Here is a 25351-nt window from a genome sequence, read left to right as displayed (position 1 = left end):
CAATCAATCAAAAGTAAGTTGCAGTGTTAATATCTCCCTGAAAACTCAGTTATTTTATTTATCGTGTCATCAGCAACCATACCATTGTATTACATTTCTAACAGAACAAAACAAATAAACAGATAAAAAAACACAAATTTTGCAAACTTGGTAGTTGATTAAATGTCCTTTGACCAGTATCTGGCCACTTGGAGTGCCTCTGGTGTTGCCACAAGAAGGTCCTCCATTGTGCATGTGGCAGGGCTCAGGGTGCATTGCAGCAGGTGGTCTGTGGTTTGCTCTTCTCCACACTTGCATGTCGTGGATTCCACTTTGTAGCCCCATTTCTTAAGATTGGCTCTGCATCTCGTGGTGCCAGAGCGCAGTCTGTTCAGCGCCTTCCAAGCCGCCCAGTCTTCTGTGTGCCCAGGAGGGAGTCTCTCATCTGGTATCACCCACGGATTGAGGTGCTGAGTTTGAGCCTGTCACTTTTGGACTCTCACTTGCTGAGGTGTTCCAGCGAGTGTCTCTGTAGATTTGATTTCGTTTCAACTGATAACTTCTTATCTTTTTCTCTCAAAGCCTGGCAGACCACTAAAGCCACTGTTCAGCTCTCCTGTTCTGACTAATCTCCTTGCGTCTATCTATTTGCTCGTTATCCATTTGTTCATTAATTTCTGCAGCTGGGCCAGGTGCCGAACTGTTTTCATGTTCCCTATTATGGGAACTCTCTGGTAACAATCAGAAAGCACACCAACATCTCCACACCCCTCGGGGACATTCTCATGGGAAACTACACTTTGAACAGGGATCTCCTCGTCATTCTCTGCATCAAGATCACTGACCAAACCATTGCCATCTTGAAACTCATTGACATCACTCCCCACATCTATTTTTTTAAATTTTCAGTTTGTCTGAAATTTGTCTGAAAATTTATTGTTTATAGATTTTCATATTATGGGACTTGAAAAACAGTAGCACTAATCTGAGTACTGATTCTGTCCAAATACTGGCCTTCATGATCACCAGGAAAGTGACAAAGGAAGGGAAAATACAGCAAAAACAAAACAAAAACGAAACAGTGATACTTTTAGTGGGCCAGCTAAAATGCACAAAATGCAACACACAGGTTTTTGAAGCTTCACTGGCTTCTTTATCATATGAGCCTCGGGACTACATTTTTGTTCTCACTTACTTCTGTGGTCAGTTAAAATGTTCTAAATCTAAGGGATCTCAATGCAGCCAGAGGCCACTTCCATTCCTGGCCACATGGGGACAAAGGGCAGTGGAAGACAAGTGATAAAAGGAAAATAAACAAGAGATAGAAAGGGGACAGTAATGGATATATCTTTTCTGAGTATGTGATCTTTGTTCCCTCAACATTTTCTGCTCCTTGTTTTCAACAAGAAAATATCTTTCATGGTGTAAGAAAATTGGGACACATCTGGCCATGCAACCTCAGAGAGTGGTCAAGGTGACAAAAGTGATTAATGAAGGAAAACACACAACCTAGGACAGAAAAGGACAATATTGTGTCCTCCTTCTACTGAAGGAAGGAGGAGAAACAGAGAGTTTAAAAAGCAGTTCAAAATGTGTGGCAGCAGACAAATAACTGGGGTTGACCTTGCCAAATCAGGCCAGTTGGCAGGTATGATTGGCGAGGCTGTCCTTGCATAGAGAGTGCATTATCTGTCTAGCATCTTAGTTACAAGGGTTGAATGAAAAATAATGCCTCCACTTTCGTGACTCCTCAACAGATGCAGTACTGGTATGTGGCAGGTACTGGCTTGTTCAGTATATTCTCCTCTACAGTTCCATTTTGGCAGGAAGCCTTAACATTGAAAGGTTGTGTTGTTAAAGTGCGAAGTATGGGACCCTGCGCAGACGGTTGGTCAATATGACTTAAGCAATGTGCAGTCATTGAATTCTTGACAGCAGAAGGTGTCACCTCAACATCTTTAAACTTACTTGCCCAATGATACACAGTACTCACATCAACACAATCACCATAAACAGCTTGCATTCTCAGATGAATCTCCTTTGGGGTGACACCTTCTGCTGTCAAGAATTCAATGATTGCACGTTGCTTGTGAAACTTGATGGTTGCTGTCACAGGACATCCAACTCTTTTTGTCACACAAGTCAGATGTTCCCACTTCAACATCTTTAAAGTTACTCGCCCAATGATGCACAGTACTCACATCAACACAATCATTAAGTCGCATTGACCGACTGTCTGTGCAGGGTTCCATACTTTGCACTTTAACAACACAACTGTTCAATGCTAAGGCTTCCCACCAAAATGGAACTGTAGAGGAGAGTCTACTGAACAAGCCAGTATCTGCAGCATACCAGTACTGCCATCTATTGAGGAGTTACAAAGGTGGAGGTATTACTTTTTATTCAACCATCGGATTTCTAATATATAGCATATATGTGAAGGTTCCCAAAGGGTTACAACCATGTAAGTGTTATAGATGATATTTAAGAAAACAGATATATAATTCAGAGTGGAACTCATTTTGTTAGGGGACTTTTGGACTTTTTGTTTGGGATTAGTGGGCACATATTTCTTTAGTTCCCCTCAGGTTGGGAAAAGATTAATAAATATCCTTTGAAATGTGTAGTTTCTTGACCAGAGTACTGGAAATGAAATTCATTGAGGGCAGGGAAAATGCTATTGCTTTGATATTATAAAACTTCATAATGTGTAAAAATATAATAAAATTCATATGATTTTAGAATTTGTGTTGAGTCTATCTTTTGGGAGGAGGGTTGAGTTTTTGATAACATTATTTGGCATGTAAAATATTATTTCTGGCAACCTCAGGCTCCATCCAACCAGGTATTCTCAATTGTTTTCATTTATCAACCCCATTTTCTCTCCCCTCAACTCAGTTTCATTTCCTCTGAATTATGCTAGCCATTTTGCTTTGAACTTTAGATCATGTGTCATGTGACGGAAGGATGTGGGCAACTATGTTGTGCAACATACAAGCTAATCCATGTGTCATAGGAAGTGTGCATAATGATTCTCATGATGTGCTATTACGATGAGATGTTGAACAGGACTTTGATATCATTAAACAGACAGGGAAGGACGTTTTGGCAGGTAATTTGACAAAACAAGCTGCACTTTCCAAAATTTCTCTTTTACACAAGTGGTGAAGGTCAATTATTTAAATTTGTGAATTATTGGTAAGGATATAAAGGCAAAAAGTAACAATAACTCCTGAGACATTACACTATTCCAGAACAAAAAATTCCCACCATTCATGATACTACATCATAGCTTACACCGCAGTAAACTCCAGCCATTCCCTACATTAATTTGTAGTGAACATTTCTATTGAATTAAATGGTTTTGGTTTTCCATTCCTTTGTAAAGCTTAGCCAAGGTTTAAAAAACACAACTTATTTTCTGAATCAAGTTCAATGGAAAGGATGTATTGTGGTGTATTGTCTTCTTATATATGCTGCCACATGGACTGCAAACTGCATGCTTGTGACTCATTCACAGCTGCTCTCCAGGGGCTCAGTTGAACCAAGGGAATCCAGTGCCACCTAGTGACTAAATACTGCAATATTTAAGTACACTATCTGCACAAGTTGGAATAGGTGGTGGTGGTGGTGGTGAGGTTCAAATTGCTGCTTGTCTTAAAGATTCCTAAACCAGTGCTACTCAAAGTAGTGGTACTGGAACAGTGCTGGTATGTTATCCATTAGTTTCCAGTATCTGGTTAATTTTGAAGAAAGAAAAACAATGGACACAAAAATTATGCTCTGGATCAGTGGTCCCAACCTTTTTTCGACCAGGGACAACATTGACTAGAGACCACTCTCCAAAATTAGTACCAAAAGGGTTACGAATCAGTTTTTGGTCAACTTTCCATTTGGTTTGGTTATTTGGGGTGCTGATTCAGAAAATTGCATTAGATAGACCACATCAGCTCTAGTTTCTGATTGTCATGTATTATGTTCTGCTGTTGATGGTGGTTGGTGATGGAAGGGTTAATGTGTCAGAGTAAAAATTTGGGGGTGTATGTGCAGCGGAAGAGGTTGCTAGATCAAACAGACACAAGACCAAAAATTCCAGGACTCTGCAGTTTCACAGTTTCAAAAAAAACACATAGTTTACTAAGTACATCTACACACGTCAATTCTAAGCGGGCATTCATCAGGAACTACAAAGCACAGCACAAAACAGTTTTCTGAACATCTGCTTATCTCACTTCTCTGGCCGGATCCTCCCTCTTTCTTCCCAGCCAGAGAACGCGTTATCTTGCTTCTGTCAAGGTTACTTTTTCTCTGCTTCTTTGCTTCTCACAGTATTTCTCATGCACAATTGAACATAACAGAATCCATATTTAATTACATCTTAACCCATTCTTAATTACATAGAAACACATTGAAAAACACACATACATACCTTCAATAATTCTGACATAATGCAAGTATTCTAAAGGGTTGAGTAAACTGTAAAGAGTTCATGGGTGAAAAAGTATTTGTCTTATCTTGGTGGTAGATGCTGCTGGTTTCCCCCCAGGTTTGTAGACTTCTGGTGTCCTGACCTGTCTCCTGAACCTTTGGAATCCTGGAACCTTGAATCTTTGGACTGGCTTTTGACTACGGTATAGACTCATGATCCCTGGACTTTGTTTATTGAACTCTTGTGTTTGACCATTGCACTGGAACTTATGACTACAGAGTTATCTTGAACCTGCAACAGTGTTTGCTGTTTTGTTTTATATTCTGTGGCTGAGTGCAATCTTTATGTTTTATATTTTTAACTATTAAAATAGCCAGAAAGTAAGTGCTTTTTAATTCAATTGTTTAACACAAACTGGGAGTTTGGTTCATCTCTGCCTAAATATTGGCAGAGCCCTGGCATCATGACAGGTACCCAAGATGTTGATGCCTGAAATGAAAAGGCACAAACTTGAAACTTCAGAGACTGGATCTCACCACTGTATGGTATCACTCAGAGAGAAATTTCAAGCATAATCAGCATTTGACAAGAACATGTGGGTCACATTATTGCTTTGCTTGGCTATCGGAAGATCTGTGCACAATGGGTACCCAGGATGCTGGCGCCTTCAGAGACTGGATCTCACCACCGTACAACATCCCCCATACAGTCCAGATTTAGCACTGTCTGACTTCTATCTGTTCCCGATAATGAAAGAAGATCTGCTGGGACATCATTATGCTTCTGATGAAGACGTTGAGAGAACTGTGAGACACTAGTTGTGGAAACAGAGTGTTGACTTCTTCCGTGATGGCTTCAGAAAACTTGTTCATTGTTGGCAGAAATGTATCCAATTGTCTGGTGATTATGTGGAAAAGTAGATAGTGGTAGTTAAAGAGCACATTCTATGGATTATTTCTGCGTTTGATTTATTAAAATGTTCCCATCCAAACCCAAGTAACGAAAGTGGAGGCATTACCTTTCTTTCAACTCTTGTACATTCTAACATGGTTTTTTGGACAGCCTGAAAACCTCCTAGACTGAATGTTCTATTCAATATTTGAAGAATGTATTATGTATTTACCGGAAGGAGCCACTAAATATAGAAAGGTAAAGAGCATTGATTGTAGGCCAGCTATGAAGCATTGTAAAATAAAATCAAAGCCCTTACATAGAAATACTGAAATTAACTATGTCTGGCAAGGAATTGTGGGAGTTCTAATCCAGACTCCCTTATGAGCTGAGACTGACTCTTTAAAAATAGTCGAGAATGCTCTGCAATATACGGGGATTTTGTTGCCAGTGGCTAGGTTCTTTAGCAGGCAACTTGGTGTGAAAAGTACAATATAGTAGACCCACTGGATCCTTAAGGTGGAGGTGTCAAACTCATTGTTATCAGCATTATGGTTGATAGTTGAATTCATGAAGGGAGAATCTGTCAATATAGATAACCAAATATAACATTTTTACATAGTGGTCAGTGCCAGGCATGTAGCCGGGGGGGGGGGGGTGCTTGAAGGGCTTCAGCACCCCCCCTCCCGAAATTCTCATGGTGGTTCGCGAAAAGGCCTTATTGGTGCATTATTTAAACTGTTATGCTTATTCATATCATGATCTGATCACCATACTCAATATATCCCATATGCATGGGGGTATTGGGGTAATGATACAAAAGGTTTGCTAGGCTAGACCCTCTTTCACTCAGACTCACCCCCCCCCCGAAACTCAGCCCCCCCCCCAAAAAAACCCCAGAAAAAAATTAGCCTCCCCCCCCCCCCCCGAAACGAAATCCTGGCTACGGGCCTGTCCTCTGCCATCAACTCCGCTGGACCAGCCACGTTGTCCGGATGCCCGACCACCATCTCCCAAAGCAGTTGCTCTACTCTGAACTTAAGAACGGAAAATGGAATGTTGGAGGACAGGAAAAGAGATTTAAAGATGGCCTGAAAGCCAACCTTAAAAACCCTGGCATAGACACTGAGAACTGGGAAGCCCTGGCCTTTGAGCGTCCCAGTTGGAGGTCAGCTGTGACCAACAGTGCTGCAGAATTCGAAGAGGCACTAGTGGAAGGTGAAAGAGAGGAACATACCAAGAGGAAGGCGCATCAAGCCAACCCTGACCGGGACCGCCTTCCACCTGGAAACCAATGCCTTCACTTTGGGAGAAGATGCGGGTCAAGAATAGGGGTCCACAGCCACCTACAAAGACCACAAAAATAGTAATCAAGGAAGACCATCTTACTCGTCCAACAAGGGATCGCCTAATTCAGTGGTTCTCAACCTTTCTAATGCCACGACCCCTTAGTACAGTTCCTCATATCATGGTGACCCACAACCATAATATTATTTTTGTTGCTACTTCACAACTATAATTTTGCTACTGTTATGAATCATAATATAAATATCTGATATGCAGGATGTATTTTCATTCACTGGACCAAATTTGGCACAAATACGTGATATGCCCCAATTTTAATACTGGTGGGGTTGGCAGGGGATTGATGTTGTCATTTGGGAGTTGTAGTTGTTGGAATTTATAGTTTACCTACAATCAAAGAGCATTATGTATTCCAACAATGGAACTGAACCAATCTTGCCACACAGAACTCCCTTGACCAACAGAAAATACTGGAAGGGTTTGGTGGGCATTGACCTTGAGGTTTGGAGTTGTAGTTCGCCTACATCCAGAGAGCACTATGGACTCACACAATGATGGATCTGGATCAAACTTGCCATGAATACTCAACATGCCCATTGTGAATGAACACTGGTGGAGTTTGGGGGAAATAGACTTTGGCATTTGAGAGTTTTAGTTGCTGTGATTTATAGTTCACCTCCTACAATAAAAGATCATTCTGATCCCCAACAAAGATAGAATTGGGCCAAACTTCCCACATGGAACCCCTATGACCAACAGAAAATACTATGTTTTTGGATGGTCTTTGTGCACATTTAGAATCAATTGGGGTAAACTGTGGAGGTGACACAGATATTTGACCTGAACGGGATCTGCCAACAGTTTGTTTATTTTAACCTCTTTTATTTTAACCTCTCTTATACCGAGGGTTGTATGTTGTATTAATATGTGTTAAATGTGTTATGTGTTAAATGTGTTATGTGTTAAAGACAGTTCTGGGCACCACAATTCAAGAGAGATATTGACAAGCTGGAATGTGTCCAGAGGAGAGCGACTAAAATGATCAAAGGTCTGGAGAACAAGCCCTATGAGGAGCGGCTTAAGGAGCTGGGCATGTTTAGCCTGAAGAAGAGAAGGCTGAGAGGGGATATGATAGCCATGTATAAATATGTGAGAGGAAGCCACAGGGAGGAGGGAGCAAGCTTGTTTCCTGCTTCTGATGCCGAGCATCTCCCCCCCCCCCCCAAGTATTTATAGTTCCCCAAGGGCTGAGCGATGGATTCTGTTATTGATCAACCCAGCGCCCATCACTGGACTTCTGCCTTTTCTTATTGACTCTCTGCTTCATGAACTGAACTGTTTGCCACATCCCTGGCCACGAACTTCCTTCTGGTGCTTGCCTTGAAATGCAAGCAGCCTCCGTTTCCACGCACCTTTGCCAAAGGACTATGAGATCTCCAGTTTGCGTTATAATAAAGATCCAATGTTGTAATAAACTTTGCTTGGGATGGGGATGGGATTGCCTTATGAAATATATATATGAAGTATATGAAATGTATGTATGTAATGAAATATCATGTAGAAGTGTACTCTGGTTCCCCTCCCTGCTTCCCCTCTTTGACCCTTGCCCCAAAAGGAATGTGACCTTAGGATTACTGTGACAGGGAGGAAACCCTTTGTCCTCCCGAAATGGTTCATATTTACATTTGCATGGGCCGTGCAGTTGATCCCTTCTCCTTGCTAACTTTCAGAGCAGACAGTAAGCCAGGGAAGGGTCAACAGAAACTTAGGAAGAAAAGACTGATTGACTCATTTTTAGGTATTTGTTGATCCCCCTTGTTTACAAGGCCCTGAGGTCCAAATACCATCAAAAGCTCCTTTTCATACTTCCCCCCAAATCCCATCACAGACCAGGAAACTCATTGTTCTCCTATCTAACACCCCGCCGTGTAAAAAAACAAAGCCACACAGATGCCCCAAAGGCTGTCATTTCCTCAGTCTTTGTCAGGCTTCGTCCCGCCTCCTGGCTGCCGATTGGTCCATCTTCCAAGGCGCTAGGAAGGCACTGATTGGCCTCCCAGAGGCAGCGGAGCCCGCTGATTGGTCCAGAGGTGAGGCATGCTGCCAAGCCTCCTCCCAGCTGTTCCGCGGCCAGCCAGTCAGCCCGAAGCCGGCTGACAGAGGGTGGGCGGGAGTTTTGAAACTGTTTTCCTTTGTCTGTGTACTATAAAAATGCTTGGAAATCCTGTAAAATCATGCTTGCAGTGGAATGATTCCTGCAATGCATCTGATCTCAGCTGAATCACAATAAACCTCGATTGCTGAAAACCTTCTTCCACTTGGATGAGACATTATTATTTGTAATATTTTACTCTTTGGATTGGCTCTCGCTGGCCTCACCAAGGGACCCAGAGCCCTTTAGGCGCGGTCCTCGGGCTTCTCCCTGAGAGGAGGCCCCACTAAAAAGGCAGCTCGATATCACTTCCCTGGAGACTAGGATGTGGAACAATGGCTTCAAACTACAAGAGAGGAGATTCCATCTGAACATGAGGAAGAACTTCCTGACTGTGAGAGCCGTTCAGCAGTGGAACTCTCTGCCCCGGAGTGTGGTGGAGGCTCCTTCTTTGGAAGCTTTTAAACAGAGGCTGGATGGCCATCTGTCAGGGGTGATTTGAATGCAATATTCCTGCTTCTTGGCAGGGGGTTGGACTGGATGGCCCATGGGGTCTCTTCCAATTCTATGATTCTATGATTTTGTTCTGCCTTCAAATCCAGAAGCCACCCAGGAAGGCGGCTCAGGGTCCCCTGTGCTGAAGATTCCCCTAAGCACAATGGTCCATCCGACTCCTGCATCCGCTGTTGCTGCCCGGCCTCCTATTGGCCCTGAGCGGCATGACATCACCAACTCCAGCCGCTATTGGCTGGCGGTCGCTCTCCCTCGCCCCCCTCCCTCAGAGGAGTCGCAGCAGCAGATGTAGCAGCAGCAGCCTGTCTCCTCAGCGAGGATCCTCCCTCCAGAAGCCGGTCTTGGGCCAAGCAAGGCAGGCAGGCAGGATGGCGGAGAGCGAGTGCGAGACGCCCAGCACCCCGGGCGAGTTCGAGAGCAAGTACTTCGAGTACCACGGGGTGCGCCTGCCCCCCTTCTGCCGGGGGAAGATGGAGGAGATCGCCAACTTCCCCGTCCGAGATAGCGACGTCTGGATCGTCACCTACCCCAAGTCAGGTGGGGAGGGGGAAGAGGGAGGGGGAGGAGGGAGGGAGAGGTCGCGCTCATTCCCCGCTACTTCCCTCCTTCCCAAGGCATTCAAGAGGGGCCCTGCTTGGGCGGATGTGCGCATGCGCTCACTGGCCCAGCTGCCTTTTAACCTGCAATGCCTGTCTTTGGGCAGAGCAGGCATCCAAAGCAGGAATGGATCCTTAGCCCCCTTTCTGTATTTCTTCTTTCATACTGGCAGCTTCTTGAATGGGGTGGTTTGATCTAAAAACATTAAAAAATATTTTAGAAAGCCAGGTACCAACAATCTGCACTGATTCAATAATAATAATAATAATAACCATCATCATCATCATCTATATAAATAAAAATGTAATGTTCGTTTGTGGGATTAACAGAACTCAAGAACCAGTGGGCCAATTGACACCAAATTTGGACAGCATACACCTAACAACCCAATGTATGTCCTTCACTCAATTTTTTTGATTTTGTCATTTGGGAGTTGTAGTTGCTGGGATGTATAGTTTGCCTACAATCAAAGAGCATTCTGAACTCCAATGATGGAAGTGAATCATTCTTGGCACACAGAACTCCCTTGACAAACAGAAAATACTGGAAGGGTTTGGTGGGCATTGACCTTGAGTTTGGAAATTGTAGTTCCACTACATCCAGAGAGCACTGTGGACTCAAACAATGATGGATCTGGATCAAACTTGGCCCAAATACTCCATATGCCCAAATATGAACACAGATGGAGTTTGGGGGAAATAGACCTTGACATTTGGGAGTTGTAGTTCCTGGGATTTATAGTTCACCTACAATCAAAGAGCATTCTGAACTCCACCAATTATGGCATTGAACCAAACATGGCATATAGGACTCCCATGACCAACAGAAAACACCAGAAGTGTTTGGTGAGCATTGCCTTTGAGTTTGGGAGTTGTAGTTCACCTACATCAAGGCAGCACTATGGACTCAAACAATGACGGATCTGGACCAAACGTGGCACAAATACTCCATATGCCCAAATATGAACATAGATGGAGTTTGGGGGAAATAGACCTTGACATTTGGGATTTGTAGTTACTGGGATGTATAGTTCACCTACAATCAAAGAGCATTCTGAACCCCACCAACGACAGAATTGGGGCAAACTTCCCACACAGAACCCCCCTGACCAACAGAAAACAGGCCATCCAGTCCAACTCCCTTTACCAGGGCAAGAAAACCTAATCAATCAAAGCCCTCCTGACAAAGAGCCATCCAGCCTAGATATAGATAGATATATATGATTCAAACACACATATAGTATTATAGATAAAAACAGGATAAAAAACAGAGGGAGAAAAGAGTCCACCTCTTTTCTAAAGAAGGACAATTATATGTTGCATGTTCCAGAGTAGGCAAATCAGACAACCTTCACATCAGCACTGACAAAGAAACAGCAAGAAATACTGTTTACCCACAAGCAGAAAGAAATTACATATATTAGAAACCAACACTTTCTCATTACCTCATTCTCCAGATCACCAAACTGGGCCACAGCAACACGTGGCAGGGAATGGCTAGTAATAAATAAAACTTTATTTATACCCCGCTACCATCTCCCCAAGGGACTTGGTGCGGCTTACATGAAGCCGAGCCCACAATACATCAATAATAAAAACAATAACAACAACACCAACACCAACAACATAATAATAATAATAATAATAATAATATAATAATAACAAAGTAATACAAAACAATAAAAAATAAAACTCATAACAGAAAATAAACAATAAACATTAACAGTAACACAACGATGTTTAAAAACCTATGGCTGGGCCAAATGTAATAATTAACATTTAAAATAATGCTGAGCATGAACAGGTGAAATATGACAAGGATAGAGTTTTCAGAGAGGGATGGGGCGTTCAGACACTCCTAGATCGATAATAAAGTTCATTTAGAGGACATATTGCTGGGAGTTTCCTTATTCTGGGAAGGCACACTGGAACAACCACGTTTTCAGGCTCCTCCTAAAGACTGCCAGAGTTGGGGCATGCCTGATGTCCTTGGGGAGTGAGTTCCCGAGTCAAGGGGCCACCACCGAGAAGGCCCTCTCCCTCGTCCCCACCAATCGCACCTGCGATGGAGGTGGGAGTGCGAGCAGGGTCTCCCCAGATGATCGAAGAGATTGTGTGGGTTCGTACACAGAAATGCAATTATTATTATTATTATTATTATTATTATTATTATTATTATTATTTATTACCCCCAATCTCCCCATGAGTACTCAGGGCGACTTCCAATAAAATAAAATAAAATAAAATGGCAAACATTCAATGCCATGTGCAAATAACAGAATAAATGAACAGATCAAACAATTAAAATTAAGAGTTAAAATAGACAGTTAAAATCACCAAATCAAGGAACCCTAGCCAAACATACGATCAGTCAGGCCTCATAACTAACACATTCAGGTTTAAAATCTGTATACAATATAAAGTATCAAAATATAAAAATGTGGCTCTTTTATAAATTAAGGTAATCATTGACAGCATCATCAGCCAAGTTGGGATAAGTGATAGTCTAATCATCTTCCTCTCGGTAGGCCAGTGGGCAGAAAATAGGTTTTTAGATGTTTCTTAAAGGAGAGGAGTGAATAGCCTGTTCTAATTTCCATGGGGGGGGGGGGGAGTTCCAGAGGGAAGGAGCGACCACAAAGAAGGCCCCCTCTCTTGTCCCCACCAGCCTTGCTTGAGACGGGGTGGGACCGAGAGGAGGGCCCCCTCCAATGATCGCAGTGGCTGAGCATGTTTGTAAGCAGGGAGGCGGTTTTTCAGATAGTCTGGGCCTGAACCATTTAGGGCTTTAAAGGTATTTGTATTTAACCTGGAAGCAGACCAGGAGCCAGTGGAGTTGCCATAACAGTGTTGTCCACTCCCTGAACGGTGCTCCAGTTAGTAATCTGCTTGACAATCTCTGAACCAGTTAAAACTATCCTCAAAGGCAGCCCCAGATAGAGAGCATTGCAGTAGTCCAGGCGGGATGTAATTAAAGCATGGACAACTATGGCCATATCTGGCTTTTCAAGATATGGGCATAGCTGGTGCACAAGCTTTAATTGTGCAAAGGATCTGATCCCAGGATTTCTACATTAAATTGGATTATATGTGTCCCCACTGCCAGATAACCCGTGATAAATAGATAATCTGAGATCGGATCCTGGGATATAGAGGCAGCATGGAAGGGGCCCTAGATTACATATATTATGATTTCAGATTGGAGCTCTTCATAAATGTAGTTGTTCTAATTTTCTGTAGTCCTAGTTCGGTGCTAGGTTCGTAATTATAAACAGGAGAACAAAACAATTGATTTTTTTTTTTCTGCCTGAAGCAAAGCCACTCATTCTTTACAGCCATCAGTCACAAACATCATTATTTCCCATATCTAGGGCAGTAGGGCTTGAATCCAGTGTGCTCTTATTTGGAAAGCAACCTCCTTGATCTCAGTGAATTCTTCTTTCTGAGTAAATAGGTGAAATATTCCCAGCTTTATAAAGAAATAGGGAGTTATGCCAATCTGGATGCCGTGAGGCCTCCTTTGGTGGAGGAAATGGGAGTTAGGGTTGCTCATTTCCAAAGATGTATTGGCATTATTAATGAACAATTCTCTAGACAGGTATTTCTGATCTCTAAGGCCCCTTCTGCACTGTCATAAAAAATCCAGATGATCAGCTTTGAACTGGATCATATGGCAGTGTAGACACATATAATCCAGTTCAAAGCAGATAATGTGGATTATGGTTTTATTATTGTTATGGTTTTATTATCCAATTGTTTTTATTGTATTGAAATTGTATTTTATGGTCTTGGCACCAATCGTGAACCCCCCCGAATCCCCTGTGGGCTCAGAGGGACAGTATATAAATATAGTAAATAAATAAATATCTGGATTATACGACAGTGTAGATCCAGCCTAATCAAAAGAGATTAGCAACCAGTTTATTGCCTTTCTTTATGGGATCCACTATCAACTGCTCTCCTCAATCTGGAGATGGTCTTTTAATATTTAGGCTTAAGAGCTAAATGGAATACTGAATACAACAAATGTAATGGATGAGCTAAAAACGGGACAGGGTTTCTGAGCATCAGGAGGCATTTCCTGGCAGCATTTGGAAGGAAGACATGGCTGGCTCGATCCAGCATGGGGTCATCAGATAATTTATTCATTTTCTCAGGGCCCTTCCGGACAGGCCCTATATCCCAGGATCTGATCCCAGGTTTTCTTCTTTAAACTGGGTTATATGAGTCCACACTGCCAGATAAACAGTAAACCTGGGATCAGACCCTAGGATATAGCGCCTAGCTGGAAGGGCCCTCCCTTGGGAGAAAGTTAGGCCTCAAACATATTAATACATATTATATATTAGGGGAGATACTGTTAACTCTTTTCTATATGACCTTTGACCAATGCAGAGAGCTATTTACTAGGAAGAGAGATACCTGGTCTCTTAATAGAGAGGCAGATTTTAGACATATCAGAGACAGAGGTTGGGAAACGTAATTAATTGGATGACAACCCTGTGGCTGTGGATTCTTTACGAATGGGCAGAATCATTCTTCAAAAAGACTTTAATTAAGGCATACTTCAAAAAGACTTTAATTAAGGCATACATTCATGGCCTGCATACATTAAAGACCGCAGATCCTCTTTGCAGGGTCAACTCTGGTTAGTGCTTGGATGGGAGACACCAGGTGCTGTAGGCTGTATCTCAGAAAGGAACTAGAGAAGTCATATTTAGGTATTCCTTGCCTAAGGGAAACTGATCATAGAAAAATAGAGTTGGGGGAGCAGGGGCGGCTCGTCCATTACGCGAAGTAAGCAGTCGCAGAACACTTTTTTTGCCAGGGGTGCAGAGGCGCCTCTGTAAATGTCCCTCGACCGCCACTTGAGGAACGCCCCCTCAGCTCACAACAGCCCTAGCAGTCCAGGGAGAACCTCAGCTTTCTTGCCTCGCTGCCGGGCAATCCTCTTCCCAAAGGGGCCGGGCCCTTGAGTCTCACCTAGCCCCTCTCGTTCCTGCTCCACCTGGCCACCGGGTGTGTGAGCAGAGCTGGCGCTCAATCATTCTCCGCGTTCGATCCCTTCCCCATGACCGGCTTCCTTTCCCGATCCCCCTGCGCTCCACCCGCCTCCTCTCCTCTCCCTAATCTGCAGGTGGGCCAAGGGGCGGAGCTGCTACACCTCGCCCGCTTCGGGTCCGGAGGCATGTCTGAAGACCCCAGCATGCACACCAAAAGTCTCCTCTTCTCCTGACTTTCTCTTCAGCCATTGGGACCAAGAGAGAGAGGGAGAGAGAGAGAGAGAGCCCCTCCGGCTGGAGGTATCTCCCACCTCCGCTCCCTCCTTTGTTTTTGCGCCTACCTTCAGGAAAGGTGGGCATCTCCACCTCTCTCTCTCTCTCTCTCTTGGTCCCAATGGCTGAGGAGAAAGTCAGGAGAAGAGGAGACTGTTGGTGCGCATGCTGGGGACTTTTGGTCTTCAGGCACGCCTCCGGACCCAAAGCAGGCCAGGCAAGGGAGCAAGTGCGGCAAGTGTAGTTACTGGGATGTATAGTTCACCTACAATCAAAGAGCATTCTGAACTCCACCAATGATGGAATTGAACCAAATATGGCACACAGAACTCCCACGATAAACAGAAAATATATACCAATGATTGGTTGGGGGGGAGGGGGTGCCAAAATACTGTTTGCTTACCGTTGAAAATTACCTAGGGCCGCCTCTGTGGAGGAGACCAAATAGGTCATCTAATCTAATCCCCTGCCATGCAGGTAAAGCACAGTCAAAGTACCCCTGATCAGTAAGTAAAGTTTTTAGAAACTCTGAATTGGGATAATAATAAAATGGGATTGTGCCATACTGTGGAGAGAAGTTGCATTTTGCCCTCTCATCTTATAAAATTCTCAGGAGGAACCCAACCCAATCAAAGCATTCAGGGAAGGCAGCATTTTTCCACTACAGTGCCTAAGTAGGATAGCTTTAGTTGATCAAAATTTCCCTAGCAACACCTGCTAAAAAAAATATTTGATGTGGGCCTACCATTTTTACATCATTTGACTATCTGCCATCTAAGCTGTATGATTTTGAGTATATGTGCATGCGTACATTCAAGTCACTTGTCGACTTACAGCAGCCCCATGAATTTCATAGTTTTTGCTTAGGCAAGGAATGTAGGCTGAAATGCACTCAAATTTTTATTTTATTTATTTTATTTCGGGTTCTTTTTCCCCGCCCTTCTCACCCCGAAGGGGACTCAGGGCAGCTTACAAAAGCAAAGGCACAGTTTGATGCCTGCATCACAGAACAATCAAAGCACAAAATTACATCAAAATTCACAGTTAACAACAATTCATGCATTATACCAATAAAATCAATAAAACCAATACAAACCCAATTCCTCCTCCTACATGGTCAGCGTTCGCTATCTCATAGTTCTAATTTTCAATTCCACTTTGACAATCCTGTTGGTCTTACGCGTCTGATTGTCTTATTTAATTGCCAGATTGCCTAAAGGCCTGGTCCCATAACCACGTCTTCACCCTCCTCCTGAAGGAGAGGAGGGATCATGATGTCCTGATTTCCCCTGGGAGTGAGTTCCACAGGTGAGGGGCCACCACTGCTCCTCGTCCCCACCAGCCTCACTTGTGACAGTGGTGGGGTCGAGGGCAGGGCCTCCCCAGATGATCTCAAACTCCGGGGTGGGACGCAAAAGCTCTCCCGGCCACCGCTGAGACCTGGGGTTCCAGGCTCAGCGATGAGTCCAGGATCACTCCCAAGCTGCGAACCTGCATCTTCAGGGGGAGTGTAACCCCATCCAGCATAGGCTGTAACCCTATACCCTGTTTGGCCTTACGACTGACCAGTAGGACCTCTGTCTTGTCTGGATTCAATTTCAAATTGGCTGGCACCAATTGAAAAGAAGTATAGCAATCTTCAGGTGGGAGTGGGGAGGGGCTTTTATTTCATTATCCCACCACTGCCACCATTTAATATGTGAGGCACTCAAACTTGTGGCAAGGCGGAAGGGACCTCTTATTTGTTTATCTAACCAGAAATGCAAAATGGTCAGGAAAGGGGCAGGCTGCCAGCCTGAGCAAATATGACACCAAGGAATTTTATTTATTTATCGTGTCATCAGCAACCATTGTATTACAATTCTAACAGAGCAAAACAAACACAGAGATTAAAAAGAAAAAGAAAAAAAAAGAAAGAAAAAAAAACCACACAGATTTTGTAAATTTGGTATTTGGTTAAATGTCCTTTGACCAGTATCTGGCCACTTGGAGTGCCTCGGGGTTGCCACAAGAAGGTCCTCCATCGTGCATGTGGCAGGGCTCAGGGTGCATTGCAGCAGGTGGTCAGTGGTTTGTTCTTCTCCGCACTCGCATGCCGAGGATTCCACCCTGTAGCCCCATTTCTTAAGATTGGCTCTGCATCTCGTGGTGCCAGAGCGCAATCTGTTCAGCGCCTTCCAAGTCGCCCAGTCTTCTGAGTGCCCAGGGGGGAGTCTCTCATCTGGTATCACCCATGAATTGAGGTGTTGGGTTTGGGCCTGCCACTTTTGGACTCTCGCTTGCTGGGGTGTTCCAGCGAGTGTCTCTGTAGATCTAAGAAAACTATGTCTTGATTTAAGTCGTTGACGTGCTGGCTGATACCCAAACAGGGGATGAGCTGGAGATGTCTCTGCCTTGGTCCTTTCACTATTGGCTGCTACTTCCCGGCGGATGTCAGGTGGTGCAATACCGACTAAGCAGTGTAATTTCTCCAGTGATGTAGGGCGCAGACACCCCGTGATAATGCGGCATGTCTCATTAAGAACCACATCCACTGTTTTAGTGTGATGAGATGTGTTCCACACTGGGCATGCATACTCAGCAGCAGAGTAGCATAGTGCAAGGGCAGATGTCTTCACTGTGTCTGGTTGTGATCCCCAGGTTGTGCCAGTCAGCTTTTGTATGATGTTGTTTCTAGCGCCCACTTTTTGTTTGATGTTCAGGCAGTGCTTCTTGTAGGTCAGAGCACGGTCCAAAGTGACTCCCAGGTATTTGGGTGCGCTGCAATGGTCCAGTGGGATTCCTTCCCAAGTAATCCTCAGAGCTTGGGATGCTTGTCTGTTCTTAAGGTGAAAGTCGCATGTCTGTGTTTTAGATGGATTAGGGATCAGCTGGTTTTCCCTGTAATAGGCAGTAAGAGCACCTAGAGCTTCGGAGAGCTTCTGTTCTACCATCTCAAAGCTTCTCTCATGTCCCCCACCAAGGAATAAAAGGTTGTTTAATTCATCTTCCTCCTTTTATGACATCTCAAGTTGGTGGTGATATATGGAGAAAGAGACTTTGTTTGAATTGAAACAGCAGCTTAGTTTATTTGTAGCTTCAAAAAGCTCCATTATAGGTTTGCTTTACCGGTTGTCATAAGCTAGAAATGATTTTAAGGCACACAATAACAACATTTAAATATATGTTTGCTATTGCTTATTTCAGCATCAAATCATAATTCTCGTGACTGAGGATTCAGCTAATTCTTGGGACAAACATTTAATTTTAATGTGGCAGACTGCACAGACTCAGTGATAGCGTGCGAATGCCTGAGCAGAAGTGGCTGGCTACATATTGACTGTGTTCTTAAGCTGTGCATCTGAAATATTGATGAGACACAGGAAACACTAAGAGCTGTACTCAATTCCCTCTCTTGCCACGCAGCCTTTAAAAAGTTTTCAGTTTATTAGCTCAGTATTAGAGCCATATCTAGTATAGATTGTGCTGGGGGTGCATCTACACTATAGAATTCATGCATTTTAAGTACCATGGATCTTTTTTTTTTTTTGGTGGTGTCAGGAGCGACGTGAGAAACTGCAAATCGCTTCTGGTGTGAGAGAATTGGCCATCTGCAAGGACGTTGCCCAGGGGATGCCTGGATGATTTGATGTTTTATCATCCTTGTGGGAGGGTTCTCTCATGTCCCCATATGAGGAGCTGGAGCTGATAGAGGGAGCTCATTTGCCTCTCCCCAGATTCGAACCTGTGACCTGTCGGTCTTCAGTCCTGCCGGCACAGAAGTTTAACCCACTGCGCCACCGGGGGCTCCCACCATGGATCAATGGTATGGAAACATGAGACTGGCAGTTTTACAAAGCCTTTACCCTTATCTGCTAAGGAGTACTATTGTCTTGCTAAACATCCCATTGAGCCATGGCAGTTAAAAGTGGTGTCAGGGGCAGCTGGCACCCTAAGTTGGGATTGGTGCTTCCCCTCTCTACAAAATGACCCTAGACCTATTCATGGGTCATATCCAAATCCATCATTTTGTCTCCCAAGCCTTTGCTTGACTTATAGATGAGGTTTACTTGTATGTGGACATCTATATAAATAAAAAGGTAATGTTTGTTTGTCGGATTAACATAATTCAAAAACCACTGGATGAATTGACACCAAATTTGGACACAAGACACCTATCAGGCCAACAAGTGACCATCACTCATAAAAACACTGAAAACATAGCAGAAAGGACTTAAAAAACCAAAAAACCAAAAAGATGCTACAGCGCATGCACAAAAACGACTCCCCCGTCAAAGAAAACACACAATAGCAAATCCACACTCTCTTCCGGACTACAGCTCCCAGCATCCCCTAGACCAGGCCCATTAGGAGAGGAGGATGATCCAAATGCACTGCTTCCAAGCTGCAAGCTTTCTTCTCCTTGGATATCTTTGAGAGCATCCCAATCCCTGCATATTTCCAATTTCTTATTCCTGGACTGCAACTCCCAACAATCCTCCAGATAGACAGATTAGATAGAGATAGATAGGTAGGTAGGTAGGTAGGTAGATAGACTGATCAGGAGGACTGCTGGAGTTGCAGTTCAAGAATAGGTATAAAAGGAAGAATGGGAAGAAAGAGGAAGGGAAAGAAAAGGGGGGAAGGAAGGCAAGAGGAAGATAAGGAAGGAAGGAAGGAGAGAAAGAAAGAAAGAAAGAAAGAAAGAAAGAAAGAAAGAAGGGGGGGGGGAGGTTGGCCACAGCAATGCATGGCAGGTACAGCTAGTCTATATAAATAAAAATTTAATGTTTGTTTGTGGGATTAACATAACTCAAAAACCACTGGGCGAACTGACACCAAATTTGGATACAATACACCTATCAGACCAACAAGTGACCATCACTCATAAAAACAGAGAAAAACACAGTGGAAGAGACTTAAAAAGCAAAAGCAAAAACAAAACATTATAATGCATGCGCAAAACCACATATATACACAAATATATACACACATATACACAAACACACACACATATATATATACACACAAGACACATATACACAGACTGGGCCACAGCAACATGTGGTAGGGGACAGCTAGTGACTATATAAAATAGTTTCTTCTGGTTACTATCTACAAATCTCCCACTTGTGCTTTGCATCCTGACAGCAAATGTGTGTGTTCCTTCAAATTGCTTGTTGATTTATGGCGATGCTATAAATGACATTATTCAGGTAGCTTTGCCAGGGGTAGGCATTTTAGATATCCTATTAAATATCTATTTTTGACTCCAGTTGAGCAGATGCTGACCACAGCTCAATGAAGACAAAAGACTCTGCTGTCGACTCATGGCAGCCCTATGCATTTTGTGTGGTGTTCTTCAGAAAGGAATTCTTGGAGATGGTTTTGCCCAGGGATCCTCAATCTAAGGCCCGGGGGCCGGATACGGCCCTCCAAGGTCATTTACCCAGCCCTCGCTCAACGTCAACATAAGTCTGAAACAACTTGAAAGCACACAACAACAACAACCCTATCTCATCAGCCAAATACTTCCCATTGAAATACTAATAAGTTTATATTTGTTAAAATTGTTCTTCATTTTTAATTATTGTATTGTTTTAAAGTGTTTTTTGCACTACAAATAAGATATGTGCAGTGTGCATAGGAATTCATGGGAGCCGATCTAATATTTCTGGGGAGGCGTTCCATAGCCAAGGGGCCACCACTGAAAAGACCCTATCTCTCGTCCCTGCCAACCGAACCTGTGGAGAAGGCGAGACAGAGAGCAGGGCCTCCCCAGAAGATCTTAAATTCCTGGATAGTTCATAAGGAGAGATACGTTCGGACAGATAAGCAGGGCCAGAACCGTTTAGGGCTTTATAGGCTAAAGCCAGCACTTTGAATTGTGCTCGGTAGCAGACTGGCAGCCAGTGGAGCTGGCGCAACAAAGGAGTTGTGTACTCCCTGAGTGCCGCTCCTGTTAGAAACCTGGCTGCTGCCCGTTGGACCATTTGGAGCTTCCGAACAGTCTTCAAAGGCAACCCCACATAGAGAGCGTTACAGTAGTCTATACGAGATGTAACTAGAGCATGGACTACCATGACCAAGTCAGACTTCCCAAGGTACGGGTGCAGCTGGCGCAAGCCCTATGAGGAGCAGCTTAAAGAGCTGGGCATGTTTAGCCTGAAGAAGAGAAGGCTGAGAGGAGACATGATAGCCATGTATAAATATGTGAGAGGAAGCCATAGAGAAGGGGGAGCAAACTTGTTTTCTGCTTCCATGGAGATTAGGAAGCGGAACAATGGCTTCAACCTACAAGAAAGGAGATTCCATCTGAACATTAAGAAGAACTTCCTGACTGTGAGAGCCGTTCATCAGTGGAACTCTCTGCGTATGGTAGAGGCTTCTTCTTTGGAAGCTTTTAAACAGATGCTGGATGGCCATCTGTCGGGGGTGCTTTGAATGCAATTTTCCTGTTTCTTGGCAGGGGGTTGGACTGGATGGCCCATAAGGTCTCTTCCAACTGTATAATTCTATGATTCTATGAAAGGGAGGAAGGAAGGAAGCCAAGGAAGGAAAGAAGGAAAGAGGCAGGTGGAGGGATGCCTAGAGAGAGAGGGCTGGTGGAAATTTGATCAAGGGCTGCATTTGGGCCTCAGGCCGTATTTTAGACATGCCTGGCCTACATTACCTTGTGTTCACTGCCGGTCTCGCATCCAAATATGAATCAGGGTTGATCCTGCAGAAATTCATAGAGAAGGAGCCTGAAAACGTGGTTGTTCCAGTGTGCCTTCCCAGAATAAGGAAACTCCCAGCAATATGTCCCTAAATGCATTTTATTAGTGATCTAGGATTGTCTGCACGCCCTATCCCTCTCCGAAAATTCTATCCTAGTTATATTTCACCTGGTCATGCTCAGCATTATTTTTAAATTTTTAATTATTACATTTGGCCCAGTCATAGGTTTTTAAACGTCATTGTGTTATTGTTATTGTTAATGTTTATTGCTTATTTTCTGCTCATGAGTTTTATTTATTGATTTGTATTACTGTTGTTGGAGCCCCCGGTGGCGCAGTGGGTTAAAGCACTGAGCTGCTGAGCTTGTTGATCGAAAGGTCGCAGGTTCGATTCCGGAGAGCGGCGTGAGCTTCCGCTGTCAGCCCTAGCTTCTGCCAACCTAGCAGTTCGAAAACATGCAAATGTGAGTAGATCAATAGGTACCGCTCCGGCGGGAAGGTAACAGTGCTCCATGCAGTCATGCCGGCCACATGACCTTGGAGGTGTCTACGGAAAACGCTGGCTCTTTGGCTTAGAAATGGAGATGAGCACCACACCCCAGAGTCAGACATGACTGGATTTAATGTCAGGGGACTACCTTTACCTTTTATTACTGTTGTTATTGTTTTTACTGTTGTATTGTGGGCTCGGCCTCATGTAAACCACACCGATTCCCTTGGGGAGATGTTAGCAGGGTACAAATAAAGTTTTATTATATTATTATTATACACTTCTTAAAAAATATGACTGCTTATGGACACAGTGACTACAATCATAAGGATCCTTTCTAAGAAGCAGATCCCACTGAACACAATGGAATTTAATGCTGAAAAAGCACATGTATATAGAGTTTCACTTTTATCATTCTGCTATTATACGGGATGAAAGTTATCATTGTAGAACTCACAAGGTGAATAGATAAGATTTTTAGAATCACCACCACACATAAATTTAATTGTTATTATTACAAATAATGATTGCAAACCACTGTCACAAACAATTATTTTCAGAAGTAAGAACAAGTTACGTAATGCCTCCATTATCCTTAAATCATGGATAAAATCCAAATCACTGCTAGTCCAAAACTCTAGTTGGTAATGCCTAGTTGGCAATTAAATTGAGACAATAACAATACACACACACCCCTTCTGTCCAAGCCATGGCTTCTAGATTAATGTGCTTCTTTTTCATCATGTGCAACTGCCGGGCATAATTGAGCTATTCAAAACCAACAAGGGAGCTGTCATTCTGCCTCAGCTGTGCTGCACATGTTACTTGCTGGAGATCATTCTGTGGAAGGATGTCAACATCAGGAGGATTTCAGCATCAAGCATATACCACAGTGACTGATGCAAACGATTTCTGTTGTCCTGTTGTTCTCCCTTTTGCAAGTTTTTGGCTGCTGTCTCTGAAATACTTCATGAAATCCTTGAGCTACATAATTGCTTTGCAGATTGAACCTCTGGCTCTGAACACATTCATTCATTTGGGCCAAGACTTCAGGCTTGAGGTTTCCAGAAGGCAGATTATATTAGTATATCCTTGTGGAGTTCAGAAGGCCTTTCACACTACACACTTACAACATTATGATTTTATTTCTGTGTGGAATCCTGGGTTTGAAATGTGGTAACGTACAGGTTGAGTATCTCTTATCCAAAATGCTTGAGATCAAAAGTATTTTGGATTTGGGATCCCCCCCCCCCCCAGATTTTGGAATACACGCATTTACATATATGTACATAGTGAGATAGCTTGGGGATGGGACCCAAGTCTAAACATTTATGCTTCATAGGTAAAGGTAAAGGTTTCCCCTTGACATTAAATCTACTCATGTCCGACTCTGGGTGGTGGTGCTCATCTCCATTTCTAAGCTGAAGAGCCAGCGTTGTCCGTAGACGCCTCCAAGGTCATGTGGCTGGCATGACTGCATGTGGTGTTGTTACTTTCACACCAAAGCGGTGATTTATTTATTTATTTAAAGTATTTATATTCCGCCCTTCTCACCCTGCAGCGGACTCAGGGCGGATTACAATGTACACATATATGGCAAACTTTCAATGCCAAAGACACACAACAGATATAGACAAACAGTCAGAGGCTATTTAACTTTTTCTGGCTGCCAGGGGAGCTGTCACTTTCATCGTCCATCTGCGACCCTGATGAAGTACTTCCGCATTCCCTGCAGCTTTTGCTGGAGTCTTTTTTATGGCCTTGTAAATTTTTGTTAAATTAGCGTCCCCACACATAGGTGGTACCTAATTTTCTACCGGACAGATGCAACTGTCTTTCAGGTTGCAGAGGTCGACAACAAGCTGCACAATTGGTCAGAAGCTCACTCCGACCCGGGCTGGCTTCGAACTCATGACCTTGTGGTCAGAAGTGACACTCAGACAGCTGCGCCACAGTCCCGGTGTAGTCTACTCACATTTGCATTGTTTTTGAACTGTTAGGTTGGCAGAAGCTGGGGCTAACAATGGAAGCTCACCCTGTTCTGTGGATTTGAACCATCTGCCTTCCGGTCGGCGCAGGCCTGTAGCCAGGATTTTGATGCGGGGGGTGCTGAGTTTGATTTTGGGGGGAGGGGTGAGTTTGATTCCGGGGGGGGGGGGGGGGCTGAGGATCTGCCCTAGCAAACCTTTTGTATCGTTTTGCCAATACCCCCATGCATATGGGATATATTGAGCATGGTGATCAGATCATGATATGAATAAACGTAACAGTTTAAATAATGTACCAGTAAGGCCTTCTCGCAGACCACCATGAGAATTTCGGGGGGGGGGGGGGGGCTGAAGCTATGAAAATGTATGGGCACTTAACTATCTCTGCCCGAGGGTAGTAAAAGTCATTTTAGGGAAGAGAGTATTTAACTTCAGCACAAAAAAAGGCACAAATTAAAGAGTTGGAAAGTCAGTCCCCTGTCATTTTGGATTTGACCACAGTAGCTCTAAATAATTGTGTAATACAATTTGTATTTTTAAATGAGACAAGGCTGAAGCACTTGGTTTCTGGGCTTCTAAATGTTTCTTTTTTGGATTAAACTGCCAAATTCCTTCACATAATGTTAATGTAAGTATGGAAACCATGCAACTCTTCAGATATTAGACTATCATCATCATCATCATCATTATCATCATCATCATCATTTTTAATTACTTATTAATCTTCCTCCATCCAAGATGCTCCAGGCAATTTACATAGCAGAAATTATACAGGATAAAACACATACATACAAATATTAAAATTAACATGGGTCAAATGCTCCAGGAAAAAGCCAGGTCTTAAGTGCTAGGATAAAATGCCCTAAGTCACGCATGGCTCTCAAATAGGGAGGCAAGGAATTCCATAAGGCAGGGGCAGAAACAGAGAAGGCCCTGCGTCTGGTGCTCTCCAAGTGCACTTCCCTAGGACCCGGCATATAGAGCAAATCGCGTTGGGATGGTTGTGGTGACCTCCGATGATGGTAGAAGGGGAG

At 43.6% G+C, this 25351-nt stretch overlaps 1 protein-coding gene across 2 annotated transcripts in view; it reads left to right on the top strand.

The window, feature by feature from the left end:
* The first annotated feature begins 9521 nt into the window (after window positions 1-9521).
* Window positions 9522-25351, top strand: part of SULT4A1 (sulfotransferase family 4A member 1) — a 29082-nt gene continuing 13252 nt past the window's right edge. For both annotated transcript variants that reach the window (XR_010910024.1, XM_067468908.1), the window contains exon 1: window positions 9522-9806. Coding sequence is in view for 1 of the 2 variants with exons in the window: in XM_067468908.1 (XP_067325009.1) it covers window positions 9638-9806 (169 nt within the window). In the remaining variant the exon portion in view is untranslated. The remainder of the gene's footprint in view (window positions 9807-25351) is intronic.

Source organism: Anolis sagrei, chromosome 5, assembly GCF_037176765.1.
Source record: "Anolis sagrei isolate rAnoSag1 chromosome 5, rAnoSag1.mat, whole genome shotgun sequence".
NCBI classification, from domain to species: Eukaryota; Metazoa; Chordata; class Lepidosauria; order Squamata; family Dactyloidae; genus Anolis; species Anolis sagrei.
The sequence above is the reverse complement of the archived record's forward strand: the minus strand, read 5'-3'. Positions and strand labels throughout refer to the sequence as shown.